General features: G+C 39.5%; 2 protein-coding genes across 5 annotated transcripts; both read left to right on the forward strand.

Annotated features, from left to right (window-relative positions):
- Positions 1-853: 853 nt before the first annotated feature.
- Positions 854-6,225, forward strand: casp10 (caspase 10, apoptosis-related cysteine peptidase). Of its 4 annotated transcripts, none has more exons than XM_034561286.1 (13): positions 854-1,126; positions 1,632-1,920; positions 2,529-2,634; positions 2,872-3,007; positions 3,307-3,380; positions 3,524-3,572; positions 3,858-3,880; positions 3,975-4,005; positions 4,093-4,200; positions 4,297-4,361; positions 4,554-4,668; positions 4,758-5,229; positions 5,535-6,225. In XM_034561286.1, the coding sequence occupies exons 2-13, from the start codon at positions 1,640-1,642 to the stop codon at positions 5,695-5,697; spliced, it is 1,623 nt and encodes a 540-aa protein (XP_034417177.1). In that variant the 5' UTR covers positions 854-1,126; positions 1,632-1,639; the 3' UTR covers positions 5,698-6,225. The 4 variants fall into 4 exon arrangements, with proteins under 4 accessions (XP_034417177.1, XP_034417178.1, XP_034417175.1 ...); XM_034561287.1 differs by having other exon boundaries at positions 855-1,126; positions 3,861-3,880; positions 4,294-4,361; XM_034561284.1 differs by having other exon boundaries at positions 855-1,004; positions 4,294-4,361.
- Positions 6,226-6,494: 269 nt separating this feature from the next.
- On the forward strand, positions 6,495-12,077 carry prkra (protein kinase, interferon-inducible double stranded RNA dependent activator). Its single transcript, XM_034561288.1, has 8 exons — positions 6,495-6,742; positions 8,247-8,422; positions 8,941-9,022; positions 9,571-9,649; positions 9,776-9,893; positions 9,996-10,090; positions 10,221-10,383; positions 10,933-12,077. The coding sequence occupies exons 1-8, from the start codon at positions 6,702-6,704 to the stop codon at positions 11,088-11,090; spliced, it is 912 nt and encodes a 303-aa protein (XP_034417179.1). The 5' UTR covers positions 6,495-6,701; the 3' UTR covers positions 11,091-12,077.
- Positions 12,078-12,203: the final 126 nt, after the last annotated feature.

The raw sequence follows: 12,203 nt of genomic DNA on the forward strand, positions 1-12,203 counted from the left end.
AAGTAATAATTGTGTAATGATATTGTATTACCTGTTTGTTTGTTCATTTGAGGAATAAATTAATGTAGCCTGCCATGTCTGTACATTGTATACTTCACTTAGTTGACTATATCCACAGTCAGCATATTTTCCTAAAAATGACTAAATGATCATAAAAAGGGAAAGATGGCGTTTGTCTTTAGGAGTTTCTGCCAGAAATGGTTTATTTCAACCCGAACCGTAATTTATTTATAAACCTAAACATCTGTTGCTTCTAACGTGACGACATTTCTGTGTCTGTATGCAGCATGAGCCGACAGCTCCGTGTCCATTAGGCCGCTTCTCTTGTCACGCGGGGAACTCTTGAGGAGGACTCGGACGCAGAGTAGAGGTTCGGCTGACAATCCTTTATTTTCAACAAAAAAAATCCACAGGGAAATCCCTGGAAACAAAAAACTCATCCGAACGGGTAAATGCTAAAAAAAACGGGAAGCCAACAAAAAAAAACTCTCTTAGCGAGGAAAGGAGAAAATAATCAATCACTAAAAAACACTGAAATAATTGGAAGAGCTGTGAAGCAATAAATGGCGCAAGGCCAACCAAGGACTCTATGACTAGGTTCGGTACAGACAAACTAAGACTTGGACTTGACCATGACATAAGGCGGGTGTGCATGACGAAAGGACCTGACACACTGGCACAGGACAAGGGGAGACGCCGACTATAAGTGCACATGAGGGAAGTGGGGAAACAGGTGGACACAATCAGGAATCAGGGAAGACAATCAGACTGGTGACACAAGAGGAAGGGCAAGGAACCTGAAACGAGAGGAGAGTTAATTTCCAAAATAAAACAGGAAGTCACAAAACAAACATGGAGACAGGACAAAAACCCAAATTGACATACAGGTGTGACATCTCTTTCACTTTCGCTTTCTCATTTCCTGCTTCACTGGACTTGTTTTGAGAGGACTGCGGCCGGAGTGCAACGTCTCCGTTAATAAATTCGTGTGTGTTATAGCTCAGGTAAACATTTATCAGTGGTCTTCAATCACATTCAGTCGGCCTATACGTCGAGTATGTTGAAGAGGACAACACATATCCTCTTCGGTTGTCGGACCTGCTGAAAACTCCTTAACTCCAGACCGGTAACACACGTTCATCAAGTCTAAACGTCTTTAAATCGAGCTGAAATCTGATCTAAAGTGTTTGGATGTTTGATAGTTACAATGTAGCCGTAATATGATCATGTGACGGTATGTCAGGCTTTTGGGATTATGTTTCAGATAAGACACTTGGTGTCTTGTCATACGTTTTTTTGTTTTTCTAAATACTGTGATTTTTCCTAAATACTGTGATTTTTCCTGTCTAACTCTTAGCATGTTTTCGCTCTCTCTCTCTCAAACACACACACACACACACACATACACACATAGGTCAAACCACTTGTAACATGCACATATTGGCTATGGGCTAATACAAACAAATCCCCAAATAGATAGAATCCCATCCAATATAATCAACATTCGTATATCTGTGAGGATAAAAAAGAGCTCCCATGTTGTACCACATACTGTTAGGTGTCAGGCCACATGCATCACAACAGAGAAACCACACATCCGAGTGAAGATACATCTTGCGTCTCTTTTTTAGCACACAAAATGGATTTCCAGAAGCTCCTCTTAGATGTGGGGAAGGCCCTGAGTAAGGACGAGGTAAAAGCTTTATCATTCCTTTGCACTGACATCCTGAACCGAAACCCGACCTGCGTGGAGTCGGCCGGTGACCTCTTCTCTCGTCTGGGGGATAAAGACCACCTCTCCGCTGAGCGCCCATACCTGCTGACTGAGCTTCTCATCATCATCCAACGCACCCGACTGATACGTGACCTCGGCCTCTCTGACAGAGCATCTGAAACCAGGAGCCTCATCTCACCTTACAGGTGGACTTCCGTGTTGCTGTTTTTAAGAGAAGCATCAAGCATGATCTAGTTCATAGAAAAACGTACATTTACATAATTTTTAGCTGGTGAAATGTTGTGTGGACATAATTATCACTGTCATTGTATATAAATGACATTGGCATCTTAAATGATGAATTTGGGCCCTCACACTCAGTTTTCTGCATGTAATCTGTACTATAATGTACACAAAACTGCTATTTGTGTAACCTCACCGTATATTTAAGAAACGCATTTAGATATTCCAAAATATTTTCTACACATTCACAAACTTTAATTGTTAATAGTTTTCTTTTACAAATATTATATAAAGAGACTATTTCGGATTATCTCTGAATATAATTTGACACGTTCCAATTGTTACTGACCCTCATTTGAGCCCATGGGTATCAGCCATGACGCCTTCATCATTCAACTAATCAAAGAATCAAACTACTTCGCTCGACAGGCGTTGCATCCTCATTGCTAAATGTATCCAGTGACCTCAGAAGAGTGACTCGTGACCTCCTGTTGCTCCAGTCAAGCACCGGGCCTCCTTTGACAGCATTGAACAGTTTTACTTACATTTATTATTTCCCCTGTATTTCCAGGACGCTGCTTTACAACCTGTCTGAGGAGATTAATGATGCTGAGTTGAAAGATGTGAAGTTCTTGTTAAACAACTATCTTCCACGTAGAAAACTGGACGAAAATGTTGTGAGTGTCAATGTTTGAACTACATGAGTTAGATGATGTTTAAGCAAACATCCATAGTCATAAACTTACAAATAATATTTTATAAATAGTACTGTTTATTCTTGATGTCAAAGATCCGTTTAAAAAAAAAGGTTTGTGTTAATTATATCTGACGTACACCTCATTTTGCCATAGAGCATGCATCATATTACCTTTTGGTCAAATAAAGTAGACCTGTCAATTTGCTTAACTTTTCAGTCTACACTGGAACTCTTCCTGGAGATGGAGCACATGGAACTCATCAGTGACAATAATCTAAATTTACTGGAGACCATATTTCAGTCAGTCTGTCCCATGTTGAATGTCAAGATCAGCCAGTTTAAAGCACTGCAGGGTAAGAGACAGAAAAATAATCTCTTTGCAAATTTGACTTGTAAAAACAAAGATGGGGAACCAAGCAGACACCGGAGACAGTAGGTTTACTTTCAAACAGTTTAATTCATGAATTACCTGGATATTAACTCTCTGAAGCACAGCCACAAGCTGAAGAGAGGAGGATGATGATGCTGGAACAGTTCATCTCTCGACCTGCATATATTTCATCTTTCACTTCCATCTAATTTGGATGTTTGCTAGTCACCCTGTCTGTAAATTACAACACTATTGGTTTACCTGTTTAATTTCTAACTACAGTAACTCAGACCAGTCCTGTAGCTCAAGAATCATATCGACCGAGGTCGAAATCGTACCCTGTGTTACCAGACAAGGTACGTTCTTTGATATTGCTCTGAATCCCTCTGATTTTATGTGACATATTTCTACCATCATTTTATTGCCACTTTGACATGCAGTTACACACGCCATGTTACTAACACTTTGCCATTTGTCTGTGTTTTATGTTTGTTATTAGGCCCCTCAATCTTTAAATCCAGAGAGGACTGCCTCGTGTGAGCTGCCAGGTAAAAGGATGTTTTAAGATCATTTTGATGCTGTGGTATATCTGTGTTTAAAGTATTTTTCTTTTAATTATAGTGTTCCTCATAAATATTACATAGTGTGAGTAAAGAAAATAAATAACAAACATAGGCGATGGATTCTATTTTTTTCAAATGGCAGATTTACTTAAAATACCATAATGTGTTTTTCTTACTTTGAAACATGTCTAATTATAATGATCGAAAAATTGCACTTACATTCAACATTGTATTGTATTTCAAAGCATTTTGTTACTTTTTTCTTCTTAGAAGAATTTGCACCGTTGGCTGAGGTGAGAATTTATATGACAAATTCTTTAAAAAAGTTATATGACAAATACATTTTGACATATTTTGTGTGTTAATGAACATTTGTGTCACACTCAGTCAAACATGAATACTTCCAGCACCTCTGTGGGTGAGTGTTGTGTTTGTTGTGTCACAATTGCGACCTTTTAAATGCAGTGCAGTGGATGGATTTACTCTGTATCCTCTTGCTTTTTAGATTTAGACGCAAATGTGTTTCATGGTGGAGACGACTGTGTGGCCCTGTCGCATCAACTGAGTGGTTTGAACACTGAAACAAGCCCCTGTGCCTCCTTGGACGGTCATTGTAAGTGTCGAGCTGTGATGAAGTGACATACGTACATGTCAGACCTTTTAATTATTAAATTGTAATTTTTGCCTGTAATCGTCTGTTCCATAGTAGATGTTCAAGAAAACAAGGTCTCCTCTGAAACACAGATGCCTCAGACTACAAACACAAACAACGAGGTGTGTTTGAGGGGTTATTATTTATTCTACAAGTACATGTGCTCAAGTAATGAGTAATGTGGCACTGCGTGTGCTGTGAATAAGAACAGCTAATGTTTAAACGTGTTACTTGTGGCAAGAAAAGTACATTGTTGTATGAAAATACAAGTGTTCCACTGAATCCTGTCTCAGGTTACGGGTTTTTCTCTGTAGGCTTTGGGAATATATCCCATGACTGCAGCCAAGAGGGGTATTTGCTTGATAGTAAACAACTACAACTTCAATTCCGATTCTCACCAAAAGCGGGAAGGGACCATCCTCGATGAAGGTGAGCTGATGTGTAATTGGTGCAAACCGGTGCTCAGTCTGTGTTCAGGCCTATTGCCGCATGTTTACATGTAACTGTGTGTCTTCCAGAGTGTCTGGACAAAGTGTTTGCGTGGCTTGGCTTTGTGGTCGAGATAAAGAGGGATTGTAAGTCGGAGGAGATGCTGTCTGTGTTGCGGGAGCTCGGCAGCAGAAACCATAGTCTGATGGACTGTCTGGTATGCTGCATTCTCAGCCACGGCAAGGAGGGATGTGTGTTCGGCGTGGACGGCAACCACGTTCCGATTAAGGAGCTGACGAAACCTTTCAATGGGTTAAATTGCACCTCTTTGGCAGACAAACCTAAGCTGTTTTTTATCCAGGCCTGCCAGGGCACCATCGAGCAGAAGGCTGTCAACATTTGTACTGATGGTCCTGCACGCAGCGATGATTCCATCCCATCCGATGCAGATTTCCTGCTGGGAATGGCCACCGTTCCTTCTTTTGTCTCTTTCAGAGACATAAAAAAGGGCACGTGGTATATTCAGTCATTGTGCCAAAACCTTGTCCAGATGGTGCCAATGTGAGTCCAGCAAAATATCAGATATTGTTGGATGATGTGATTGTTATTTTAGTGGTACATGAGTACATTTTGTCGCTAATACTTCCCTACTATACTTAAATAACATTTTGAATGCAGGTCTAATAATTGAAATGGAGTGTTTTTATTGATTGTTATTGGTCATTGTTTTGTGATTTGAATATAAATTAATTGAATGATTTTAATTACCTCTTTGATATGTGATTTGAGATGAGAGAATATCTAATTATTGGTGTCTTTCTTAGTTCTTTAGTTCACTATTTCACAGTAGCTTTTGTTTTCTCCAGGGGTTCGGATCTGGTGTCTATCCTGACAAAAGTAAATGCAGATGTTAGCCAGATGACCAAATCCGTCGGAGTAAGAAAGCAGATGCCTCAACCAGCGTTCTCTCTGAGGAAGAAAGTGGTCTTTCCGATCCCTGAAGCCCCTCCTCCCAGCCTGCCGCACTGATGACAACAATCCGCTGCGTGTTTGATAGACCAGATGATCCCTGAGACACTAGTGTTTTTGTCTTACATTACCACGTTCAGTGATAATTCAGATGGATACATTGTTATATCGCAGTATTTTCATAACAATACCTGAGCCAGCTCCATATTGAATGCATTTTGAATGTAGACATTTGTCACAATTATTCTTAATTTTATACCTCGTCTGATTCACAACGGGCACACGCATGTTCAACTCCCTTCCCCTATTTACATTTTTAATGTTGAACTTCAATGAACTGTTTGAGCTAATCATTCACATTGATCCCGATGTAAGTGCAACAACCAACATCCTCTTCATTATTTCTATTTTATTTTTTATGTAATTTCAGACATGAATGTGATGGTATTATTGTTACCATTTAAAGAAAACATATCACTGTATACAAACGGCTGTCACACATCAGAAATTCCTGCAATCTTACAAAGTAAAATACATACATTTTCTATCAATGATGCAATAAATGATATATGCACTGCCATTGTGAAACTATTGTGTAGTTTCTATTAATTCTGATTGTAGATGTGCATGTAAATGATTAATCCAAAACGTAATTGGCAGATTCATTAAAAAGCAAAATATGTGATATGTGTTACCTGCAGCTCTATTATTATTATTATTATTATTATTATTATTATTATTATTATTATTATTATGTTTTACTGTATAAAACAAACAAAACGACATGAAGGTAAGGTAATCCACGTCCATCACCAGCTGGGGGCGGTAAACACTTCATATCCGTACAGATGATCCGCGTGTGACCCGGATGTTGATATGATGTTACATTCCGTATTTTCCCCGGCCAGGTTACAATGAAGAATTGGTAGCATTTTCAGGCCATTCCACATTCTTCCTAATAGCAAAACTAGATGCCCACAATATTACATTTAAGTGGTTTCTGAGATTTGCCCGCATCATAATCTTTAATCAGCTCGCAAACAAAACGACAGCAAAGTGTAAACATGTCTCAAGAAGGATATCAGTCAGCCCCCGCGGACACGAGGTTTGTTGATTTATTACTCATGCTACGTTCAAAGTGTGCTGTAAATATACAATAACACGATGACAGCGTTTAACTAATAGGCTGAGATAATTATAATAATGTACCATGTGTAGCTAACATGATAACAAAATAAACTAAAGTTGCTCAAGTAAACTCCCGTTACATATTACCAATGGAACAACAAAACAAACATGTTGTTTATTTATACGAGCGATAGGAGTTGTGCATGTTTTACACTCAACACGTTACCCTGATGTCATTTTTAGTTAGTTTTCTGTACCTAAATATACAGATTAATGAGCCCCACAATTAGTGAAATGAAGAGTGAAGCAGAATGGTATCAATGACGTCACAGCGTTAGCTGGGCTGCGGAGCTTTCAGGTAAAGCTGTTGCTCGTGTACCTGATGATGTTGTCGTCACTGTCTACTGGCTTTTGATTTTTGGAAACTACCTCATTGTTTCTTGCAAAGCATCAGCTCAGCCCAACACATTTATTTGTATTGCTATTTGTCATAAAAACGTAATATTCCTCTAAATTCGATTCATTATATCCTCTACAGGTGTATGTTTGTTGGTATTTTCCCCTTTTGAAAATGATTTATTAAAACGTTCAGCAATACTTTCTTCATTGTCCACCGCAGAAACTACAAGCAGAGCTCAGTTAAATTCAACATACACTTCATGGTGTTCAGTGGAAATGTGCAGGGAGGCTGAGGCGAAAGCATTTCTGTGGTTAGTAAAGAGCGAGGCTAACGTTTCATATGCACTTTAATGAAACTGAATGGTGGATAGGGCTGGGGAGTTTATAGAATATGAAGGTATGCTGTCACAGATCCATGCAAAGCTGTGGATTTAAAAATAATATAAGTAGTGTATTTTTATGCCATTGCACCGGTATTAAAAATAAAGTAAACGAGAAGAGATCATATGGAATTTAAATAGCCCTGTGACGATTCTGATGATAATAATAGCCTGCATCAGAAACATCTGATCAAAAACATTACATTTCAAGCAAACATGATTATGCTTTAGAGGCTAACGATGTACATGTAAACTTGTTCTTGCTCCTTCAATGTTTTGTTTTTTAATGCTTATAGATTTGCCATGTCTCCTCATCAATTGTGGGAAATTCTGATCAGTCTGCATTTTTACAAACGTACAACACACGCGCATAGAGGACTGAGACCTTGAGTATGTGTCAGTTTCACAGCTGGACAGCTTGAGGCTTGCACAACATTTGTGTCTGAGACAAAACTGGACATTGAGACTGGACTTACGTCACATCAGCAGTAGCCAGTTGTCAGTGAGCTTTGGAAGGATATATAAACTGTATAAAGAAAAAAAGGATTAATTGTCATCTAAATACTGTAAATTGGTTTTACCTTTGGCCTTCATTAGATGTCGTGTGTAAACTTTACTGATTGGCAGCTCAGACAGTTTACTGCAGCCGGCCAGTTCATCCGGTGTTCTTGGGTAACGGTTTGTGGCGCTTGTTCCATACAGCTTGAATACACATGAACCGCAGAGGACCAACCCCAGGAAGACGCCGATACAAATCCTGCATGAACATGGCACCAAAAGCGGCAACCTTCCTGTGTATGTGATGGAGAAGGCTGAAGGAGAGGCCCACCAACCCCACTTTGTCTTCAGCGTGAAAATCGGAGAAGTTGGCTGCACGGGTACGTTACTGGCCCACCTGATGCTGTCCGCCACTGGATGAAGCCTTTTTAATTTGACTTGAAAAGTCATACGTTGATCATTTAGAAACAGCGCTACAGCTTTCAACCAATTATTTGTCACTACTGCTTCATTGTTAGTTGTGTCTGTTGCTGCAGTCTACCTTTTTAAATATATCCTCTTGATGCCTCGTTTTTTAACTGAGGTATCTCACTTCAGGGATAGAATAGTCCAGAGAAGCGGATGAAAAGCATTTGCAAAGCTCTGCGCGTTACAATTTAAAAAAACAGTCTTTACATCTGCCATCTTCAAACAACAGTATGCTCTTCAAATGGGAAATATGTGTCTCTCTGTTATTCCATATGTCCTTTCCAGTAGCATCCAGGGTTCACCTTTGATTTTACAGAATACACCTTTTTTCTTTTGTGACTTGAGGTCATGGTACTATTTTCTAACTTTTGTAAAAAATGCTATTTTTAATGTATTACATCATCTGTGTGTGTGTTTATTGTTGTTCTAGGTCAAGGTCCTAGTAAAAAGGCTGCTAAACACCAGGCTGCAGAGGCTGCCCTCAGTATTCTGCAGATAGATGCCGGCACAGTGTGAGTGGAGATGAAATTATTATTGAAATTAAGTTGATTGGCAATAAATATTATAGTCAATTAATAGTTTAAGTCATTAAATTGAATATTTTGTGAATATTTGTCTTCTATGATAGTGAACTAAATGTATTCAGCTTTTAGACTTTGAGTTACACTTTACAATTTCACTGTATCTTTGGTAAATTATAACAAATATATAACTAATATATATATATATATATATATATATATATATATATATATATTATTATATATATAATTATAAAGGTTCTTGGTAAATTACAACTTTCTGAGATGATTAATGAGGAAAGAAATCTGCAGATTATTTGATAAAATAATCATTAGGTGCAGCAATACGTTGTGTCCCTCAAAACCTTATCTCTTATGAGCTTTTTAGCATTGCATTGTTGCAAAACAGACATAAAACTGCTCGACTGACAGCCCGAGTGACTTTTGATTGGTTGCAGCTGTGGTTGGTAACTGCTGTGATGTAGTAATAATAATAATAATAATAATAATAATAACTGCTGTGATGTAATCCTCAACAGCAACTGTCCTGTGAAGTCTGAGAGTAATGGTGTTGTAGCAGAAACAAACAACCATCCCAACTCAGTGGGGATACTGCAGGTGTGTTAATCATGTGTGTGTGTGTGTGTGTCTGAAATAAGTCCTTTTATTGTATGCACAATAAATATTCTCAAATTAACTGCTTTTTTCCTAATCGTCATTCCGTTCTCTTATTTTTCATTGCAGGAGTTAGCGTTGCAGAGGGGATGGCGTCTTCCTGAATACACCGTTTTAATGGAGGCTGGTCCGCCACACAAGAGAGAGTTCACTGTTACCTGTCGACTGGAGTCCCTCTCAGAGAAGGGTACGGCTGCTTCTGGGACATTTGTGTCAAATCTATCGACGCGTCTGCCATCGCGTGCTGTAGCTCATCCTGTTCTTAATCTCCGGTCTTGTGTTTCGACAGCTGTAGGAAATTCAAAAAAGGCAGCGAAAAAGGCAGCCGCAGAGAAAATGGTGTCAAAACTTCAAAGTCTGTCGGGCTGTTCTGAAATCACATGGGTCAGTCAAATATTTGTCACTTATCTGAAGAGACTCGAGGCAGTCGCAACATTTCTTAGCACATCCTCTTTACAGTTAAAAGTCTTTTAAATTGTGTGTGCATGTTTTGTGTGACATTTTTATTATTCAGACGCCGAAACCAAGCGTCCGATTTGAGAACTTAAGGAACTCATCAGCGGAGAGTATTTCTTTACTGAGAAGAAACCCACTGAGCATTCCCAACACAGACTACATTCAGATGATGTTGGAGCTGTCCATGGAGCAGAGCTTTGAGGTCACGTACTTCAACATTGGTAAGAAAACACACACTGCGTTCGTGTTGCTTGGGTGCTTCCCTTCTCTCACTTGTGTCAGCTCCAATACTGATGGTAGAGCTATCGATAACAACAGTAGACAGTTAAAATGTGTTTATCATTGACGGGGCAAAACGGCTGTGAGGACTTAATAAAACCAGCTGTGAATACTCAAATGATGCCTATAATTAGTTGCATTAGCAGTAACTTATTAGACCTCTGATATGGCTGTGGGGGAGTGAACAGTGAGGCTGATATCAATGAGATACAATCACAAACAGTAGCACTGAATTAAATGCCACTAAAAATTAAAACTACAGAGAGATAATTACTGACTATAAATACGTTTAATGGGTATTCTGACCACAACTCCTTGTCAAAAATGTGGTTTGGAACGTCCTCAATAACGGCAGATCTGGACCGATTCCTGGGCTGGATTGACGAGAGGAAACCCAATTAGCTGAATGGGAATCCCACAAAGAAATCTCTGCATTTCTGTATCTTTGCGGCTCGTGTGAAGGGTGTAACGTTCGCTGTTGTACTTTGCAGACGAGCTGACGGTGAACGGCCAGTACCAGTGCCTGGCGGAGCTGTCCACCTCCCCGGTCACCGTGTGCCACGGCACCGGCATTTCCTGTAGCAACGCTCACAACGACTCGGCACACAGCGCCCTTCAGTACATCAAGATCATGGCCTCCACCAAGTAAAACCTCCAGCGTCAACATCTGCTTCGCCCTGTCTTGTCACATGTACCAGAGGATGTCCTGTCAAAGATGATGCTGTAGATTGTACTTACCACCAGTCTTCCTGCCAGTGGATGCTATAAGGTCACGGTATATTTTTATATAAGTCTGTGTATCACAAGGCAGGTCACGATCCATTATAACTCTACGTACGGTGACTGAAATCAGTTAGAGCAGAATCTGTGAGGTGACAAAACGTTCTCATTATAAAGAATACAATATACATTGAAATGTCGTCTTCAGGTTGTTAGAATGCTACTTGAGTGTACAACATACTATATTTAAGCAAATGCACATGTGTAAATGAGATAGGAGCAGTGAAGAATATGAAGCACTTCCACATGACATTTTTACAGAATAGGTTTATGCTGTATTAATCCACATTTGTTGTCTTGCTTTATTGGGACGCCCTGCCCCCCCCCCCCCCCCCCCCCCCCCTTTTTTATTTGAGTCAGGATGCAGATGTTTTTAGGTTCCAGTCCTCTTCGTTTTTTTCCTTCTCCCCACAGTAGCATTTAGTTGCGCTGTATAGAGCCAATAGAAGAGCTTACGCTTTTAATTTGCTTCAGAGAAAGCTGCCTTCCTGATAAACTCTAAAATTAAAGTGAGTTGTAAAAGAGAAATAATTTTGACTTATATTTGAAAGTATAGTCTGCATTTTGATCTACGGGTAGGTCGAGTTAGTTTCCCCGAGTTCCGTCTGTCGATATGCAATCTACAGTACAACCCCTGCTGTCTGTATCTGGTTGATACTCAAAATGGATATAACATATTACTTTATATTCCCATCCTTTTGGTCTGTTGCCATTTGTTTTGCAGTGTGCCTCATAATACCGTGTGATATATTTAATAGGTTTAAGGACTGCTGTCATCCGCTCTATAAACACGTCCCTGGTGGAGAGCAGCAACATGTGTATGAAACCAGAAAATAAACCAAACACTAGATGTCAACAAGTGTCTGTTTCTGTTAATGGTCGTACAATTAAACATCAGTTTGCTGCTGCAGGAGCATTGAATGGAGCCGACCACCTGACGGCCATCACTTGATGAGGCTGCATGTCTTGCTGCATTACTTAA

Source organism: Cyclopterus lumpus, chromosome 21, assembly GCF_009769545.1.
Source record: "Cyclopterus lumpus isolate fCycLum1 chromosome 21, fCycLum1.pri, whole genome shotgun sequence".
NCBI classification, from domain to species: Eukaryota; Metazoa; Chordata; class Actinopteri; order Perciformes; family Cyclopteridae; genus Cyclopterus; species Cyclopterus lumpus.